This window comes from Pan troglodytes, chromosome 13, assembly GCF_028858775.2.
Source record: "Pan troglodytes isolate AG18354 chromosome 13, NHGRI_mPanTro3-v2.0_pri, whole genome shotgun sequence".
In the NCBI taxonomy this organism is placed as follows: Eukaryota; Metazoa; Chordata; class Mammalia; order Primates; family Hominidae; genus Pan; species Pan troglodytes.
The window spans coordinates 99,599,426-99,620,749 of record NC_072411.2 but is presented as its reverse complement, the minus strand read 5'-3'; the positions used below and the strand labels follow the sequence as shown (position 1 = coordinate 99,620,749).

The window sequence follows — 21,324 nt, the reverse complement described above, 5'->3', positions numbered from 1 at the left end:
GGTGCTGGGAAAACTGGCTAGCCATATGCAGAAAGCTGAAACTGGATCCCTTCCCTACATCTTATACAAAAATTAACTCAAGGTGGATTAAAGACTTACATGTAACACCTAAAACCATAAAAACCCTAGAAGAAAACCTGGGCAATACCACTCAGGACATAGGCATGGGCAAAGACTTCATGACTAAAACACCAAAAGCGAAAATAGACAAATAGGATCTAATTAAACTAAAGAGCTTCTGCACAGCAAAAGAAACTATCAGCAGAGTGAACAGGCAACTTACAGATTGGGAGAAAATTTTTGCAATCTATCCATCTGACAAAGGGCTAATATCCAGAATCTACAAAGAACTTAAACAAATTTACAAGAAAAAACAAACAACCCCATCAAAAAATGGGTGAAGGATATGAACAGACACTTCTCAAAAGAAGACATTTATGTAGCCAACAAACATGAAAAAATGCTCATCATCACTGGTCATTATAGAAATGCAAATCAAAAGCACAATGAGATACCATCTCATGCCAGTTAGAATGGTGATCATTAAAAATTCAAGAAACAACAGATGCTGGAGAAGATGTGGAGAAATAGGGACGCTTTTACACTGTTGGTGGGAGTGTAAATTAGTTCAACCATGTGGAAGACAGTGTGGCAATTCCTCAAGGATCTAGAAGTAGAAATACCATTTGACGCAGTGATCCCGTTACTGGTTATATGCCCAAAGGATTCTAAATCATACTACTATAAAGACACACGCACACATATGTTTATTGCGGCACTCTTCACGATAGCAAAATCTTGGTACCAACCCAAATGCCCATCAATGATAAACTGGATAAAGAAGATGTGACACATAAACACCATGCAATGCTATGCAGCCATAAAAAAAGGATGAGTTCATGTCCTTTGCAGGGACACAGATGAAACTGGAAACCATCATTCTCAGTAAAGTAACACAAGAAGAGAAAACCAAACATCGCATGTTCTCACTAATAAGTGGGAGTTGAACAATGAGAACACATGGACACAGGGAGGGGAACATCACACACTGGGGCCTATTGTGGGGTGGGGAGCTGGGGGAGGGATAGCATTAGGAGAAATACCTAATGTAAATGATGATTTGATGGGTGCAGCAAACCAACATGGCACACTTATACCTGTGTAACAAACCTGCACGTTGTGCACATGTACCCCAGAACTTAAAGTATTTAAAAAAAAAAAAAAAAAAAAAAAAAGTCTGGTCCCGGCCAGGAACAGTGGCTCATGCCTGTAATCCTATCACTTTGGGAGGCCAAAGAAGGCAGATCACTTGAGCTCAGGAGTTTGAGACCAGCCTAGCCAACATGGTGAAACCCCATCTCTACTAAAAATACACAAAAATTAGCTGGGCGTGGTGGTGTGCACCTGTAGTTCCAGCTACCCAGGAGGCTGAGGCACGAGAATCACTTGAACCAGGGAGGCAGGGGTTGCAGTGAGCCAACATCATGCCACTGCACGCCAGCCTGGGTAACAGAGTAAGACTCTGTCTCAAAAAAAAAAAAAAAGTCTGGTCCCTAAGGACAAGATGTGAATAACAAGAGAAATTGGTCTTCTCACTGTGATGCTGAGCTCTGCTCCCCTCTTCCATTTTCTGCAGCCCCTGTAGAACAGGCCCAACAGCCTCATGGGCATCACAGCTCAGAAGCACTGGAAGTCTGTGGAGTCCCAATCTCAATCTCAATCTTCATGTGGCAGCCAAAGCAGATGTTGCACATTTATATACATGCAGTTGAGGGAGAGGTTAGGATTTGGCCCATTCTAATGCAGTTCTCTGCTCTTACTAATTTAAATTTTGCAGAAACAGTGTCATGTAATTCCATCATGAGTTAAACTCATAGTAATCTTGCTGTGAGCAGTATTTTGATAAGGCCACATTCTTAAAATAATCAATTTTGTCTATTATATATACTTCCAGTTACCATCACTCTTTCTCATCTGAACATAAATGTTAAACATTTTGTGGGGTGAGGAGGAGTTGGGACAACTAAACTGTAGCAGTGCCCTTTTCTTTGTTTTTAACACATACTGATACCTGAGAAACAAATTCAGGGTCATAGGCAAAGGAACTTTGTGACTAAGCACATAGCTGCAAAGTTGGAAGCCAAAATTTAATTTTATAATTTTCCTTTTAAAAAGCAAAATTTTATTTCAGCTTTCAAAAGCAAGAATTAACTCATTTACTTTTGAGTTGCAAATGTTAAGCCACGACAATTAATTAATGTGTAAGATGAAGCAAAAGTTAACATAAAATACAAATTAACAATTCTATTTCTTCTAGTCTAATGAATTTTGGAACTATAAATGAAAGCTTTTTTATTATTATTATTATACTTCAAGTTTTAGGGCACATGTGCACAATGTGCAGGTTTGTTACATATGTGTACATGTGCCATGTTGGTGTACTGCACCCATTAACTCGTCATTTAGCATTAGGTATATCTCCTAATGCTATCCCTGCCCCCTCCCTCCACCCCACAACTGTCCCCAGAGTGTGATGTTCCCCTTCCTGTGTCCATGTGTTCTCGTTGTTCAATTCCCACCTGTGAGTGAGAACATGCGGTGTTTGGTTTTTTGTCCTTGCAATAGTTTGCTAAGAATGATGATTTCCAGTTTCATCCATGTCCCTACAAAGAACATGAACTCATCATTTTTTATGGCTGCATAGTATTCCATGATGTATATGTGCCACATTTTCTTAATCCAGTCTATCATTGTTGGACATTTGGGTTGGTTCCAAGTCTTTGCTATTGTGAATAGTGCCGTGATAAACATACGTGTGCATGTGTCTTTATAGCAGCATGATTTATAATCCTTTGGGTATATACCCAGTAATGGGATGACTGGGTCAAATGGTGGTGGCGTGCACCTGTAGTCCCAGCTACTCAGCAGGCTAAGGCAGGAGGATCACTTGAACCTGGGAGACAGAGGTTGCAGTGAGCCAAGATCACGTCACTGCACTCTAGCCTGGCAACAGAGCAGGACTCCATCTCACCAAAAAAAAAAAAAAAGATCTTGGTTTTTATATCTTAAAGAATGTAGAACAACTTTCTCCCACCTATCCATAAATTCTAAGTACTATAGCTCTCAAAGATGCTTGAAATTATGGGCACATATTGAACCAAAAATAAGTTCAAGTTGTCCTTGTAACTTCCTACAAAAAAAATTTTTAAATTTAATTATCAGCTGGGGGCAGTGACTCACACCAGTAATCCCAGCACTTTGGGAGGCCAAGGCAGACAGATCACCTGAGGTAAGGAGTTTGAGACCAGCCTGGGCAACACAGTGAAACCCCGTCTCTACTAAAAATACAAAAAAAAAATTAGCCAGGCATAATGGCGCACGCCTGTAGTCCCAGCTACTTGGGAGGCTGAGGCAGGAGAATCACTTGAACCCACAAGGTGGGGGTTGCGGTGAGCCAAGATCATGCCACTGCACTCCAGCCTGGGTGACAGAGCAAGACTCCATCTCAAAATAATAATAATAATAATAAAAAGATAGTGTCAAACTATAAATAGAACTTTTTTTTAGTTTCATTTTTGTTGCTTGTTTGTTTTTACAACTAGTACTAGTCACTGTTGCACAAAACTGAATTCATTTGGGGGAATTTTAAGGCAAAGCTTTCAATGATTAATCTTTTATGTCACACTTTAATACCACGGATCATGAACTTGCTCCTGTCTCTTCTTCCATTTGCCACACTAACATCAGGACCTGTGTGGTTTGCTTAAGTAGTCTAATTGGCCCAAGAAAAATGAACATTTGTGTTTATTTTCTTCATTATTCTCCACTATAACTTCTGAACATTATAAGCTGGAATGCTTAATTTAGGACGCTAAATAAAAATCTGGAATTTGGTAAAATAAGCTTAGACTTATCCACTAATTATAAAGTTTTCTAGTCAGAATAGAATTAAACTAACCCACATCTTCCTGTAGTCAGGGCTTCAGTGAGCTCTACAAGCAAATGTAGTCACTCTACATTTGCTTGTAGAGCTAATGCAGTGTTGTAGAAAGAGTGGGAACTAGAGGAGACCCAAGACAAAGGTCTTAAAAGCTGAGTCTCAATTTCCCTATCCATAAAATAGAGAAAATGTCTGCTCTGCACACCTTAAAGGATTATCATAAGAAACAAGCATGTTAATGTACACAGAAAGGACTTGGAACGCTGAGAGCACTACAGGAGTCAAAGTTGTTTTTATTAGTTTAGTCCAAGAGATCTTCTGTTAGTGGGAAGACCCAGTCTTCTTGATAGTCATGCTGTTGTCACAGCAAATCCCTCTCCCTCAAATGACATTCACATAGAATCTTCTTTGTGCTTTCTTATGAAATGCATAGAAGAAGGCAGGGAAGAGAAAAGGAAACATTTCTGAGCATCTCCTATGCTCCAGGGTCCATATCCAGGGTGTAGGAACTTTACATCCACTATCTCATTGACAATGTTCAACCACTTCTGCCTGCAGAGAACTCAGCCTGCCCCGGCTGACCTGTCCTTCATGTAGCCTGTGCCCTCGTGCTGACCACAGCACCAGGGATCATCTGCTGCCCTCAGAGATGAAGGGACTAGTCAATGTTCTCATCACTTCTCTGTAGACTGTTCTCTATACTTGTCACCAAAACAGTTTGTACTAGAACTTTTTCAGAATTTAAATTACTATCTCTAAATCAAGCATATTTTCCAAAGTTGCCTTTGTTTTCTAATACATCAAACATGACTGTCCATTAAAGTCTAAAACAGAACCAGAAGATTCTTAAATCCCTCTTAGGAAGATACTAAGTCACTTACTTAACTAACAGCACCTTTTGGATGAACCTTTTTGTAGGGAATAAGAGATGTGGGCTCTGTCCTCTGAAACCATCCAGGGCATTTGAAACATCCTCTCAGGTGCCATAATGACCACCAGTTTGCTTAGGGAAAAATATTCTATCCCAATTCTGTAAATAGAATTATCTCAGGAACCACTGAGAACCATAAGGGACTTACTTGCTTTACCAAATAGGCGTCCCTCTATAAGGCTTCAGACCTCTTTCCCTTAGGTCTACCATGATTAGAGCCTCGAAACCAAAACAAGTTCCACATGGTCTCACAGCTGGTCTGAAAGTAGCAGGACCTATTTTAAATTAAAATGGCCCTCAGAAAACCAGGGACATAGAAGTTTCCGACATATCTCAAATTAAGGATCTGACTATGAGGACGTCCCCAAGAGGTAGGCAGATGCTGACCTTCCAAAGTCTTATTTGAGCATCTGGATGCTGTCTAAAGTTGTCAGCCTTTGACAAACCATCTCCATGTTTGCTTTTTTATCTCATTAGACTCCCCAAACAGCACTCCCCATAGGGCCACTGGAAGGCATTACTCGTCAGTTTCAACCGAACAGTTTTAAAGCTCGTGCTTAGGCCAGGCGAGGTGGCTCATGCCTGTAATCCTGGCACTTTGGGAGGCCGAGGCAGGTGGATCACCTGACATCAGGAGTTCAAGACCAGCCTGGCCAGCATGGTGAAACCCCATCTCTACTAAAAATACAAAAAATAGCCAGATGTGGTGGTGTGTGCCTGTAATCCCAGCTACTTGGGACGCTGAGGCAGGAGAATCCCTTGAACCCGAAAGGCAGAGGTTGCAGTGAGCCCAGATCATACCACTGCACTCCAGCCTGGGCAACAGAGTGGAGACTCCGCCTCAAAAAAAATAAAATATAAAATAAAATAAAGCTCGTGCTTAAAAAGCTTCTGCCCTTTCAGAGGCAATTCCCCTTCACACCACAGGAGGGATAGGTTTGACAGTGCTCTTGCCTCACTGAAGTAGCTGTGGAGGGTTCGCCCTCCCCTGTGCCACATGTTTCACCTCTCTGCATACTGTGTTAAATATCCAGTAGAACGCTGGCAGAGAGAATCCTATTTCAAACATACAGGCAATGATTCTCAACCCAGGATCGAGCAGTGTACTTCACACCATCTGAGGACTTTTTTCCTTGACATACACCCCTAACCCACCTACCTCCACCTCCAACCCACCGAGCCTTTGATAAGCCACCTCCTTCCTCTTTCTCCTTCTCACACTGCCTCGGGATCCGCTGGTAGAGATACTCTTTCATAATTTGGGGTTGCTGCCAGAAATTGTGTCACACAGCAGAGGGAGTAAGTAACTCCTCGCCCACATTCCAAATTCGTTTATATTTTAGACAAGTCAGGTCAGGAATAAATTGGTAAACTAAAGATGGTGAAAAATATGTGTCCTCAGCATGGCTCTAGGCAGCCTATCCAGCTAAAATTGTCCAAAACATTTAAGGACACAAGTCACATTAGAAGAATTATGGTAAGGCTGGGCGCGGTGGCTCACGCTTGTAATCCCAGCACTTTGGGAGGCCGAGGTGGGCGGATCACAAGGTCAGGAGATCGAGTCCACGGTGAAACCCTGTCTCTACTAAAAATACAAAAAATTAGCCGGGCATGGTGGCGGGCGCCTGTAGTCCCAGCTACTCGGGAGGCTGAGGTAGGAAAATGGCGTGAACCCGGGAGGCGGAGCTTGCAGTGAGCCGAGGTCGCGCCACTGCACTCCAGCCTGGGCGACAGAGCGAGACTCCGTCAAAAAAAAAAAAAAAAAAGAAGAAGAAGAAGAATATGGTAAAATAGACATCAAGGATGCTTCCAGAAAATAAGCCCTTTTTGTTTCCACACTCCATACCAACAGGAACTGTTGGTGGGTTTTATTATTCAAGGAAAACAGTGAATGCCTTTGATAGTAGCAAGTATCACCAAGTAATCCCCAAGGCCTGAGAAGTCCACACTTCCAAGTCTGTCTCTTCTGGTGATGGTTCCCAAATTTACTGTGCATCAGGGCCACCTGGGCAGCCTGGTGAAATGGAGATTCCAAAAAACTGGAGTGGACCCTGGAATCAACAGGCACCTCAATGTTTGGAATGCACGGTAAAGTTTGTAAAGCCTGCCGTAGGTCAAACATCAGATCTTAGTGCATTCAGAATTGCCCCATCCACAGTTAGTGTGAAAGAACTCCCTGTAAGGTCTCCAACAATCCCTACCCCAATGCGTTCCTGCTTTCTCTTCAAGAAGAATAATTCTACCCTGATCCCTGCTTCCCATCTTCGGATCGTTCCAGACCTGGTTCTTTCATGTAATTCTCCGCCTGGATCACACACCTGGAACATTACCCAGAAGGTCTCTTCTGCATTCCCACGTACCCTGTCCCTTGAATTTGTTTTTCTTTTTTCTTTACTTTTCTTTCTTTTAAGATAGGTTATCTTTCTGTCACCCATGGTAGAGTTCAGTGGCGTGATCAATAGCTCACTGCACCCTCAACCTCCGGGCTCAAGTGATCCTCCTACCTCAGCCTCCCGAGTAGCTGGGACCACAGGCATGTGCCACCACACTTGGATAATTTTCTTTTAATGATTTTGTAGATACAAGAGTCTCAGTATGTTTCCCAGACTAGTCTCAAACTCCTGGGCTCAAGGGATGCTCCTCCATCAGCTTCACAAAGTGCTAGGATTACAGGCATGAACCACCATGTCCTGCTGTCCCTTGAATTTGCTCTCTGGAAGATATTCTTGATTCTGAAACTTTTCTCCCCTTCCCTTAACTGCACCCTATATTTCACTAAATGAATGGAAAAGTGGAAGGAAATCACAGTTGTTGTGTTCCTTCTTGTGGCAAGCACAATGGGAGGCTCTTCATGCACTCTTATTCTTCACTTATCACTTATTGAGGTCCCTGATAGAAAAAAATCAGAGAGGCTGGGCGCAGTGGCTCACACCTGTAATCCCAGCACTTTGGGAGGCCAAGGCAGGCGGATCACCTGAGGTCGGGAGTTTGAGACCAGCCTGACCAACATGGAGAAACCCCGTCTTTACTAAAAATACAAAATTAGACCAGTGTGGTGGTACATGCCTGTGATCCCAGCTACTCGGAAGGCTGAGGGAGGAGAATCACTTGAACCCAGGAGGTGACGTTGCGGTGAGCCGAGATCACGCCACTGCACTTCAGCCTGGGCAACAAAAGCAAAACTCCATCTCAAAAAAAAAAGAAAGAAAGAAAAAGAAAACACAATTTACGGATTAAATGATTAAAGGCGTCAGCTATTAGGTACTATGACAGAGTTTGGATTTGAACCCAGGAACTGTCTGGTTCCAAAGCCATGGCTTTTTCCAGCACACTTCATGCTCCCAAAGCATGTGACCAGCTTTTTCTGTACACATGCTAATCCCGCCCGTGTACCAAAGCCTCATGATGATTTGTTCCCTAAGTTACTACATATTTTATAAAAGTTTTTTGTTCCAATCAAAGATAAGGTCAAAATGGAATGAGATTAGACTAGAAGCAGCCTTTCAAAAATAAAAAAGAAGCAGTCTCCTGTTATCACTTTGAGGAAGATTTGATATTTCTCAAAATTCAGTGGTATCAGTAAGGCTGGGATTTTCAAATGGTATGCAGTTGACATATAACTCTAAAGCCAGAGTTTCAGTGTTGCATTCATTTTCCAGAAAAAGGGCTCAGCATAAAATGCAGCTAATAGTAAGGTTTTGTTGGGGTTTTTTGCATAATAAAAGTCGTAACTGAGCAACATTAGCTACAGACACTCCTCCCCATAAATCCATGGAGACTCTGTGAAAAGCATTTCAGAGGAATACAAACCCCAAGTAGTCTTTGGCAAGGGGTAATTTGCCATGATGATAGTTAAATAAGGAGAATACTGAGTAGCTGACTACAAAGAAGCATCTGAAAATAAATCTAGCTATAGTTGAAGTCCCTCAATTGAAAATGGATGTAAATTTTCTCACATGTGGCAGCCTAAATTAGTCTCTTCTGTTTATAAGGCAAGTTTGACAATGCATACCAAGAAGCTTAAATCATAAGATTTGACCTAATAATCCCACTCCTAAGTATTCATTTCAAGAAAATAATTCATAAGAGGAATACGATACATATTTTTTATAATAGCATCATATATTTATAACTGGCAAGAAACTGGAAGCAACCTTATTTTCCAATAATAAAAGAAAGGCTTAGTACATTTTGGTATCTTAATTCTTTGAGTTATTATGCAACCATTAAAAATAGGATTACAGTGTACAAACAAGGAAAAGAGCGTTCAGTGAAGGGCATAGAAACAAAATATAAATGTGCAGTGATCACAGACATGTAAATTACACAAGCTGATAAAGACTAAGAGGGGAAACAAAGAAATGAAAATATTGATGTTAGCTTGGTGAGATTACAAGTGTCTTTAAACATTAAAATTATTTCCTTTTATAGTGACCATATTCAGTTTTTAGGGGTTTTTCCTGTTTTTCCAGATGTGGTTTTTATAGAATTATATTTTACATTCTTTCCATCACTGGAAGAAAAAAAAGATTTATATTTTATAATTATTTTTGGTCAGAAGATTATTTTACAAAACTACATATGGAATGTTCTAGCCAATTATGAAATATAGAGAATTACTAACTCACAAATACTAATACTATTGTTTTAATTTGCAGTGAAGGGAATTTGGCTACAAAGCAGATCGTATTCCTTCAGAGGCCAGTTATGTGGAATTCAGCTGCTCAAACACCAGATGTGAGTAAAATTGATGCTTTATTGACTGAATGTTATATTGAAGCATTTAATCCTTAAACTCTCATTGTAATTCCAAATAAGAAAGCGTGGACATGATATGGAAACAGTCCTCTGAACCAACCTATAAGGGAAATGTGCTAGCAATCAGGCAACATGAAATAGTTCCAAAGGGGATTATAATATGCCATCACAAAATATGCCACTTTGGCAAGAGGATTACTTTGAGCTGAAGGCAATTAAGAAACAGCAGACACAGGAGGAACTCTCTGTCCTCCACCTTTCTGCTGAAAAACAAGGGCACACATGTCACTTTATAAAGGCGACATAAATTTCCATTTGTAAACGTGTCTAATCACCAGAGACAATTCACACTGAAGAGTCTGCAAAAACAAACCTTACTAAAATAAGCTTGATCTTCCATTCGTTTACCCCATGTATTTGCCTTCTCACAATTTACTTCCCCAGAAGCCCAAACTCCTTTTCCCTCATCTAGTCACCTGTCCACAACTTATTACCCTTTGTTAAAATGGTATATAAACTCCCAGGTCTTCTACACCAAACTGCCTCTTTGGGTTTTTGCCACTTTTCTGTGAAGAGACTGTGTGCATTGAAAATAAACCTTTTCTCCTGTTAATATGTCTTTTGTCAGTTTAATTTGTAGTTCTCAGCTACTGAACCTAAGAGGAGAGAGGAACAGTTTTTTCTGCCCTTACAGTTCTAAATCTTGTGAATGAATGTGCCTGATCTTGCAATGCATCCATGCAACCTTGGGTATATTGACCTTTGGCAACACTTTTCTTTTATGTTATCTACTCAAGTTCATATTTTTTCAGCACTTTGCTGAAGGGCTATTCTGATCCTCAAGTCACCTTGATCTTACTGGATGCACAGCTGGAATACAATGATTGAATGAGGCAATCTGTGCATTAATAAAGCATAACTTGCAAAACAAGAAATTTGAAAATGGACCAGAAAACTATTTAAAGTGATTCTTTTTCTGTATCTAAATCAAGAAAACGTTGTTTTATGTTTTCAGGCAAAGCTGCAGAGATTTGAAAAAAGAAAACATTGTTTAGTACATTTTAAAGTTATCTAAACTATCAAAGAGCTAGATTGACTGTATGTATAATACAGTCATGCTAAATCGTCTCACATTAATTTTGGAAAGAGGCTGGCTGGGTCAGTAGGTAAATCGGTAGAGAGGTAGAGAGGTTGTTGGGAAGACGGAGAGGCAGGAGAATAGAATGACCAAGTACACAGAATTAGAAACCACATTAAAGCCCACAAGTGAGCACTGCAACCCTCCACAACAATGAGGATGACTCAAGTTCATGAGTTTATTAAAAAATATTCCATCTAGGCCATGCACAGGGGCTCACACCTGTAATCCCAACACTTTGGGAGGCTGAAGTGGGAGAACTGCTTGAACCCAGGAGTTTGAGACCAGCCTGGGAAACATTGGCAGACCCTGTCTCTACAAAAAATTAAAAAATAAATTAGGCAGGCATGGTGGCACATGCCTGTAGTCCCAGCTACTTGGGATGTTGAAGTGGGAGGATCACTTGAGCCCAGGAGTTCAGTGCTGCAGTGAGCTGTGATCATGCCACTGCATTCCAGCCTGGGTGACGGAGTGAGACCCTGTCTCAAAAAAAATTAATTAAATAAAAGAAATATTCTGGCCCGGCGTGGTGGCTCAGGCCTGTAATCCCAGCACTTTGGGAGGCGGAATTGGGCGGATCATGAGGTCAAGAGATCAAGACCATCCTGGCTAACATGGAGAATCCCTGTCTCTACTAAAAATACAAAAATTAGCCAGGCGTGGTGGCATGTGCCTGTCGTACCAGCTACTTGGGAGCCTGAGGCAGAAGAATCGCTTGAACCCAGGAGGTAGAGGTTGTAGTGAGCCAAGATTGCACCACTGCACTGCAGCCCGGCAACAGGGTGAGACTCTGTCTCAAAAAAAAAAAAAAAGAAAGAAATATTCTGCCTAAAAGAAGCAAAGGTGGGTATATGCAGAGAATGGCCAGAAAAAGTTGTCCTTTCTTCTTCCCCCAAAGCAAACTTCTCATCATGTCACAACTTACTTCTTCTTTTTTTTTTTTTTTGAGATGGAGTCTCACTCTGTCGCCAGGCTGGAGTGCAGTGGCGCAATCTCGGCTCACTACACCCTCCTACTCCCTGGTTAAGTGATTCTCCTGCCTCAGCCTCCCGAGTAGCTGGGACTACAGGCACACACCACCAGGCCCAGCTAATTGTTGTATTTTTGGTAGAGACGGGGTTTCACCTTGTTGGCCAGGATGGTCTTGATCTCCTGACCTCGAGATCCCCCCACCTCGGCCTCCCACAGTGCTGGGATTGCAGGTGTCAGCCACCACACCCGGCCTCTTTCTTTCTTTTTAACATTCTACAAATGGCCATTATTTTTAGGAAAAAATCATCAGAATTCACAGCCTCATGGGGTTTTGATTTACTGAGGGCCATGGAGTTGTGTTTGTGAAGATGTAAGACCCAAATCCAGCTACCTCACAGTCTCTTTTACTTAATATTAGATATAAGGTTTTTAATTCCCCAAAAATATGCAGGCCCTTTTTGTTGATCATGTTTTACTTTTTTATGAGACAGGGTCTTCTTGTGTTGCCCAGTCTGGTCTCAAACTCCTGAGTTCAAACAATCCTCCTTAGCCTCCCAAGTAGTTAGGGTTACAGGTGCTCACCACTGTACCAAGCTCTTTTTTGTTTAGCTTTAGATACTATCCAGTAGTCTCTAGTCATAGCTTTTCTTTGGGTAATCTTTATATTTCACTGAAATGTAAAATTACTGGTTCATTTATATAATGGGAAGTATATATAATTGGCTTGTATCAATGACAAATCTAATAATAATATATTTTGTAACTTACAATTCCTCTTCTAAATGGATTTACCATTTCTTCATTTGACAAATGCTTAATTTTTCTAGCAAGAAACCGCAGGATCTTGAGATTATTTCAGGGTAGAACTTGTAGGTAGGAGTCAAAGTGTCTAACAGCTATAACAGAAAGCTGATTTGCAAATTCAGTTTTTACTTAAGGAAACAATTTCTTACTTTATCTCAAAATGGTAGTAATACTTTCAGGACAGTAAACTATTAATATCAATATAGAGTTAATTTATTACCAAAATGTTAATTTAGCTATCTCATATATATTTTGTGAAAGTTGTATTTACAATACGCCTTGAAAAAATTTATGCAGTCACAGATCCATAATAGCACTGTTCTTTGTTAATACCCTGAAATCAGTTATTGTTTGGAAGGGGTTGATGGGAAGACTGCTTTGTTTATAAAGTCTTTCAAAGAATTTTTTCAAAGATGTTTAGTTTTAAAAACAGTTGGTAGATATTTCAAACATTACAAATGTTGTCCTAGGATTGTCAATGAGTTTTCATTAAACAATAGATTTCATGGGCTGATAGAAATTAACCTAGAGTCTGACCTTTGAAAAAAATTTCTTCAGCCGGGCACAGTGGCTCACGCCTGTAATCCCAGCACTTTGGAAGGCCAAGGCGGGCGGATCATCTGAGGTCGGGAGTTCAAGACCCGCCTGACCAACATGGAAAAACCCCTTCTCTACTAAAAATACACAATTAGCTGGGCGTGGTGGCACATGCCTGTAATCCCAGCTACTCAGGAGGCTGAGGCAGGAGAATTGCTTGAACCCAGGAAGAAGAGGTTGTGCTCAGCTGAGATCATGCCATTGCACTCCAGCCTGGGCAACAAGAGCAAAACTCCATCTCAAAAAAAAAATTTTTTTTCTCTTGTTTCTTTTACTAAGACTAATATCAAGACTTTTCCTACCCAATTTCACTGAGCACAGAACAGTACTGTTATTGAGAGGTGACAGAGTGCTGGCAGCCCTCGCAGCCCTCACTCACTCTCCGCGCCTCCTCAGCCTGGGCGCCCACTCTGGCCACACTTGAGGAGCCCTTCAGCCCGCCGCTGCACCATGGGAGCCCTTCTCTGGGCTGGCCGAGGCCAGAGCCGGCTCCCTCGGCTTGCAGGGAGGTGTGGAGGGAGAGGCGTGGAGGGAGAGGCACGGGGCAGGAACCAGTTCTGTGCACAGTGCTTGAGAGCCAGGGCGAGTTCCAGATGGGCGTGGGCTCGGCGGGCCCACACTCAGAGCGGCCGGCTGGCCCCAGGCATTGTTAGCACCCAGGCCAGCAGCTACGGAGGGTACGCCGGGTCCCACAGCAGTGCCAGCCCTCCCGCACTGCCCTCGATTTCTCACCGGGTCTTAGCTGCCTCCCCGCCGGGCAGGGCTCAGGACCTGCAGCCCGCCATGCCTGAGCCTCCCCCTCTCCACCGCCGTGGGCTCCTGCACCGCCGGAGCCTCCCCAATGAGTGCTGCCCCCTGCTCCACTGTGCACGGTCCTACGGGCCGCCCAAGGGCTGAGGAGTATGGGCGCACTGCGCGGGACTGGCAGGCAGCTCCACCTGCCGCCCCAGTGCAGGATCCACTGGGTGAAGCCAGCTGAGCTCCTGAGTCTGGTGGGGACTTGCAGAACCTTTATGTCTAGCTAAGGGATTGTAAATACACCAATCCGCACTCTGTATCTAGCTCAAGGTTTGTAAACACACCAATCAGCACCCTGTGTCTAGCTCAGGGTTTGTGGATACACCAATTGACACTCTGTATCTAGCTAATCTGGTGGTGACTTGGAGAATCTTTGTGTCTAACTAAGGGATTGTGAATACACCAATTGGCACTCTGTATCTAGCTCAAGGTTTGTGAATGCACCAATCAGCACTCTGTGTCTAGCTCAGGGTTTGTAAATGCACCAATGAGCACTCTATATCTAGCTAATCTAGTGGGGAAGGTGGAGAACTTTTGTGTCTAGCTCAGGGATTGTAAACTCACCAATGAGCACTCTGTCAAAACGGACCAATCAGCTCTCTGTAAAACAGACCAGTTGGTTCTCTGTAAAATGGACCAATCAGCAGGATGTGGGTGGGGCCAGATAAGAGAATAAAAGCAGGCTGCCTGAGCCACCAGTGGCAACCTGCTGGGCTTGTCTTCCCCACTTGGGGAGTTTTGTTTTTTTACTTTTTGCAATAAATTGTGCTGCTGCTCCCTCTTTGGGTCCACACTGTCTTTATGAGCTGTAGCACTTACTGCGAAGGTCTGCCGCTTTACCCCTGAAGCCAGCCAGACCACGAACCCACCGGGAGGAACGAACAACTCCAGACGCGCCACGTTAAGAGCTGTAACACTCACCGTGGAGGTCTGCGGGTTCATTCCCGAACCAGCGAGACCACGAACCCACCAGAAGGAAGAACTCCGAACACATCCAAACACCAGAAGGAGCAAACTCCGGACACGCCGCCTTTAAGAACCATAACACTCACCGTGAGAGTCCGTGGCTTCACTCTTGAGGTCAGTGAGATCAAGGACCCACCAATTCTGGACACGTTATGTTCAACAAATCCATTTCATGCCCCTGTTGTGGGGGAGGAAATTGAAGATTGCACAATGAAGAAAGCATATCATTGGATTTTTTTCTTCGGAAGTTATGGAGACCTTTACTTTTGGAATTTGTTTTATATTTCACAGATCTTCTGCAGTATTCTAGATACTTGTGACTGTTTTTAAACATGAAAAATGTCATTTCAAAATATTTAGACCCTCATTTACTACCTCAGTTTTCTCTAAGCTATTAAGAGAATTCATTTTAGTTAAACTAAAAAACTATTAGGAAAAAACATGGGAGAAAATCTTTGTCAAGTGGAGTTAGGCAAAGAGTTTTTAGGGGCCAGGTGCGGTGGCTCACACCTGTAATCTCAGCATTCTGGGAGCCTGAGGCAGGAGGATCACTTGAATCCAGGAGTTTGAGACCAGCTGGTCAGCTCAGCAAAACCCTGTCTACAAAAAATATAAAAATTAGCTGGGCATGGTGGCGCACATGGCTAATCCCAGCTACTTCGGGGAGTGAGGGGGGGTGGATCGCTGGAGCCTGGGAGATGGAGGCTATTATGAGCCATGATCGCGCCACTGTACTCCAGCCTGAGCAACAGAGTGAGACCTTGTCTCAAAAAAAAAAAAGTTTTTAGACATAAGACCAAAAGCATAATCTATTTAAAAATTGAAAAAATATAATTCATCAAAATATAAAACTTTTGTTCTGTGAATGACACTGTTAACAGAAGGAAAAGACAAGCCACAAACTGGGAGAGAAAAACTCATAAATCATATACATGACAAACGATTTTACCCAAGGGGTATCAAGGACTCTCACAATTCAAGAGTAAGAAAAGAACCCAGGTAAAAAATAATTAAAAGACTGGAACACCTCACCAGTGAGGATATGTAAATGAGAAGTAAATACATGAAAAGATGCTTAAATCACTAGCCATTAGGGAAGTGCAAATGAAAACTCATAATGAGATATCATACACCTGTTAAAATGGTTAAAATAAAAAATACTGACAATACCAAGAACTGGGGAGAATGAGAGCAATCAGAACCCTCATACACAGCTGCTGGGGATGCAAAGTGGTATATCCACTGTATTAGTCCGTTTTCACGCAGCTGATAAAGACATATCTGAGACTGGGTAATTTACAAAAGAAAGAGATTTAACTGGACTCACAGTTCCTCATGGCTGAGGAGGCCTCACAATCATGGCAGAAGGCAAGGAGGAGCAAGTCACATCTTACGTGGATGGTGGATGGCGGCAGGCAAAGGGCTTGTGCAGGGGAACTCCTTTTTCTTTTTTTTTTTTCAGACAGAGTCACTCTGTCACCCAGGCTGGGGTGCAATGGCATGGTCTCAGCTCACTGCAACCTCCGCCTCTCCGGTTCAAGCAATTCTGCCTGCCTCAGCCTCCTGAGTAGCTGGGATTACAGGCACGTAGCACCACACCTGGCTAATTTTTGTATTTTTAGTAGAGATGGGGTTTCACTATGTTGGCCAGGCTGGTTCAAACTCCTGACCTCGTGGTCCGCCTGCCTTGGCCTCCCAAAATGCTGGGATTACAGGCGTCAGCCACTGTACCTGGCCCCATTTTTAAAACCATCAGATCTCATGAGATTTATTCACTATGATGAGAACAGCACAGAAGAGACCCATCTCTGTGATTCAGTTATCTCCCATCGGGTCCCTCCCACAACACGTGGAAGTTATGGGAGCTACAAGATGAGATTTGGTTGAGGACACAGAACCAAACCATATCATCCACCCTGGAAAACAGTTTGGCAGCTTCTCAGGAAGTTAAACAGACATTTACCATATGACCCAGCAGTCCGTGTCTTGGGTGTTTAACCTAGAGAAATAAAAACTTAGGTTCACACAGAAACCTACACACAAGTATTTGTAGCAGCTCTGTTCGTAATCACCTCAAACTGGAAACAACCCAAATGTCTTCAACAAGTGAATGAATAAACAACAGTGGTACATCCATACAATTAAATACTCAGAAATAAAAAGGACTGGGCATGGTGTCTCACATCTGTAATCCCAGCACTCTGGGAGGCCAAGGCAGGTGGCGGGCCGTGAGGCCAGGAGTTTGAGACCAACTGGGGCAACTTGGGACCCCATCTCATAAAAAAGTAAAATAAGATAAAGTCTGTCTCTACAAATAAAAAATAAAAATGAATAGGAAAGAATTTACTGATGCACATAACTTGGATTAATCTCAAAGGCATTTTAATGAATAAAAGAGCCAGCCTCAAAAGATTACAGACTGTATAATTCTATTTAAATGACATTCTCAAGAAGACAAAACTATAGTGTGGAGTACAGATCAGTGGTTTCCAGGGATTAGGGGTGGTGGAAGGGTGTGATAGAGGGATATATAGAGGAGTGTTTTGGGGTGGTGGAACTGTTCCGTGTCCCAAATGTAGTTAAATCTATACACGTATTAAAATTCATAGAATTGTACACCCCAAAGTCACTTTTACTGATGTTCATTTAAAAAATAAAATGTCAAAGCTCAATTTGCTCTACAAATTATATAGACTATATTTTCTATGCCTTTGTCCTTCAGTAAAGAGTGTCCTTGGGTCATGGAATGCTTATGAAGCTTAGTGAAGTTGCTAACTTCTCTTTTCTCTGTGTGATGCCAAAAGGCCAGAGTCTTTTTATCTTGCTGTTCCTTTTATCTATTTTTATTTCTCTTTATTTTGGGGAGAGGCCTCTAAATGGATTCGAGGAAATGGTAGCTATGCTGAGTCAGAAGAGTGATCCCTGCTGCCATAAGGGCAGATTTAGGGTGGGAGAGCAGCACTCTTCTGGCCACTCAAGCTTGTTTCTATATTCCTTATTGGTGTTCTTTGGGTTGTAAGGGACATAAACTCAGTTCAGACTAGCCTATGTATATAAGGGAATTTATTGGTTTCTAGGTGGGAAGGCTATACTGGCATAGCTCACAACATTTAAAAAAAAAAAAAAAAGAACAGCTGGGCGAGGTGGATCACACCTGTAATCCAAGTACTTTGGGAGGACAAGGCAGGCGGATCACAAGGTCAGGAGTTCGAGACCAGCTTGGCCAATATGATGAAACCCTGTCTCTACTGAAAATACAAAATTAGCCAGGCGTGGTGGCAAGCCGGGCTTGGTGGCAAGTGCTACTCAGGAGGCTGAGGCAGGAGAATTGCTTGAACCCAGGAGGTGGAGGTTGCAGTGAGCAGAAATCACGCCACTGCACTCCAGCCTGGGCGACAGAGTGAGACTCCATCTTAAAAAAAAAAAGAACAAGGAAGGAAGGAGCCCGGACAACATGGTGAAACCCCACCTCTACAAAAAATACAAAAATTAGCTGAACATGGATTGGTGTGCACAGGTGTCCAGAGTAGTCCCAGTTACTCTGGAGGCTGAGGTGGGAGGATCACTTGTGCCTGGGAGGTTGAGGCTGCAGTGAGCCATAATTGCACCACTGCACTCCATCCTAAGCTACAGAGTGAGACTCTGTCTCAGACAGAAAAAAAAAAAGAAAGGAAAAGAAAAATAACCGAAGACCTCACTTACTGACATCAGAGATTCCACATGGTCAAGACGTTTCCTCTCATCTGTTTGTTTGGCTTCTGTGTGTGTTGTGTGTATGTGCAGAGGGCTCCTTAGGAGGTAAGCTTGGCCTCCTTATCAAAAAGAAAGAACTTGTTTATCCTAGAGTCAGTATAGTAGTCCCAGGGAATGACTCTGGTCAGATCTGACTGGGTCACCTGCCCACACTGCAGTAGAGAAGAAGATGGATAGGAAAGCTGGCTGGAAAGGTAGTAATAAGTCCACCATACCCATCCCCCTTCCTAGGCTTCCATGATTTTGACAGCCCCAAGCTGGGAAGATCCAGGAATATGTTCTATGAGCAGGCAAGGGTAGCACCTCTCTGCGTGTTTCAAAACCTCTAACTCTTCCAAATGGTCCAAGAGCTACACTTAGGATTGCAAGGTTTAAGAAGGAAAGAAATCCTCAATGTCCATTCCATGTTTTTGTCGCTTTATAAACTAAATTTCTTAGCCACGCTTCCATTGTATCCATCATAACGCTATCCAAGATTGTGTCCAACACAATGTTTTATGATTGCTGGTAAAATTCTGACTTAAGTCTTTTGCTTTTAAGATACCAACAGTGAAAACTGAAAGGTAGAATGGTAGGACACCCTAAATTCAACTAATGTGTCACTAGGTTTCATGTATTTTTAATGGGTCACCCTTTTTTTGTAAATAGGAATGACTGAAAAGTTAGTAGATTTTATCAAAGGTTTTATTAGTTCTGCATCCAAATCTTGGTATAATTTCCTCCAATTTTACAGTGAAAATATCAAAAGAAAGTGAGGAAGTATATGAGTAAGGCTAAAAATGTAGCATGGGAAATCTTTATTTCTTTATTGACATAGAGAAATATTCACAATACAGTGCTAAATGGGAAAGTGAGGTATAAAACATTTTATGAGCTGGGCATCATGACTCACACCTGTAATTAATCTCAGCACTTTGGGAGGCCAACGTGGGCAGATCACTTGAGATTAGGAGTTTGAGACCAGCCTGGCCAATATGGTGAAACCCTGTCCCTACTAAAAATACAAAAATTAGCTGGGCGTGGTGGTGCATTCCTGTAATCCCAACTACTTGGGAGGCTGAGGCAGGAGAATCGCTTGAACCTGGGAGGCAGAGGTTGCAGTGAGCCAAGATCGTGCCACTGCACTCCAGCCTGGGTGACAGAGTGAAACTCCATCTCAAAAAAAACGTTTTATGTACTGTTTCTATACATCGTCTGTGTGCATGCAAACATATATATGTAGAGAGAGAAAAAAATAGGAAAATATGCCGAGGTTTTAACAGTTGTATTTCTGGGAGATGGAATTATAGGTGGGTTTTGCTTTTTTCTTTGTTTTTGTCACATTTTCTATATTAAATGTGTGTTATTTTTATGATTGAATGAAATTTTTATTTAGGAAACACACAAATCTTTTACAGCAAATCTACTCATATTTTTGCAGATGTGGGTAAGACAGTGTGAAAAGAATAAGGTAAGAGACTCGGGCTACAGTTCCGGGCCAGCTATTCCATGACCTTGGACAAATCCTGTTTTCTCTCTGGGTCTGGGCCCCACCTCTGTAGAATAAGGGGACTGAAGTAGATAATCTCCAAGAACTAGTTGGGCTTCAGACTTCTATAGTCTAAGTTATGAGAACATCACAGTTTGGTTTGTTGGAAATGTTATTATTTAATGTGAAATGAGGGTGGGGTAGGAGAGGTGATATGATTGCTGAAGATGTATTTATTAAACTTAACATGTCACACGTGTCTGTGTGAAGAGACTACCAAATAGGCTTTGTGTGAGCAATAAAGCTTTTTAATCACCTGGGTGCAGGCGGGCTCAGTCCAAAAAGAGAGTCAGCGAAGGGAGACAGGGGTAGGGCCGTTTTATAGGATTTGGGTAGGTAGTGGAAAATTACAGTCAAAGGGGGTTGTTCTCTGGCAGGCAGGGGTGGGGGTCACAAGGTGCTCAGTGGGGGAACTTCTGAGCCAGGAGAAGGAATTTCACAAGGCAATGTCATCAGTTAAGGCAGGAACCGGCCATTTTCACTTCTTTTGTAATTCTTCAATTACTTCAGGCCATCTGGATGTATACCTGCAGGCTTGGGCTCAGAGGCCTGACATTCCTTTCGTCTTACATTAATAAGAAAAATAAAACAAAATAGTGGTAAAGTGTTGGGAACGGCGAAAATTTTGGGGGGTGGTATGGAGAGATAATGGGCGATGTTTCTCAGGGCTGCTTCAAGCAGGATTAGGGGCGGCGTGGGAACCTAGAATAGCAGAGGTCAAGTTGAAGGAGGATTTTGTGGTAAGGGGCAATATTGTGGGGTTGCTAGAAGGAGTATTTGTCATATAGAATGACTGGTGATGGCCTGGATGCAGTTTTGTATGAATTGAGAAACTAAACGGAAGATACAAGGTCTAAATAAGAGGAGAAGAACAGGTATTAAAGAACTAAGAATTGGGAGGACCCAGGACATCCAATTAGAGAGTGCCCAAGGGGGTTCAGCATAATTACTTGCTTGGTTGGAGAGTTTTGGTGCTCTATCCTTGAGTTTCTTTATGTTGTCATACACCAGGCCAGATTGATTTAGGTAAAAACAACACTCTTCATTTAAAAATATACTGAGTCCTCATGTTTCAGCAGTGAGTAAGTCAAGGCCTCGGCGGTTTTGGAGGACAACTGCAGCTAGAGAGTCAACTTGGG

General features: G+C 42.4%; 1 protein-coding gene and 1 long non-coding RNA gene across 4 annotated transcripts in view; one reads left to right on the top strand and one right to left on the bottom strand.

The window, feature by feature from the left end:
- RFTN2 (raftlin family member 2) overlaps nt 1–21,324 on the top strand; it is a 101,401-nt gene that overhangs the window by 64,101 nt on the left and 15,976 nt on the right. For 2 of the 3 annotated variants that reach the window (XM_001169323.6, XM_054679192.2), the window contains exon 8: nt 9,530–9,608. In XM_001169323.6, the coding sequence (XP_001169323.2) occupies nt 9,530–9,608 (79 nt within the window). Of the gene's footprint in view, nt 1–9,529; nt 9,609–20,077; nt 20,195–21,324 lie in introns of those variants that run through there. The other variant, XM_054679193.2, reaches the window with a different exon arrangement.
- LOC134808059 (uncharacterized) overlaps nt 1–21,324 on the bottom strand; it is a 33,836-nt gene that overhangs the window by 4,512 nt on the left and 8,000 nt on the right. The window contains exon 2 of the long non-coding RNA XR_010150179.1: nt 14,991–15,082. This is a non-coding gene — a long non-coding RNA (uncharacterized LOC134808059). The remainder of the gene's footprint in view (nt 1–14,990; nt 15,083–21,324) is intronic.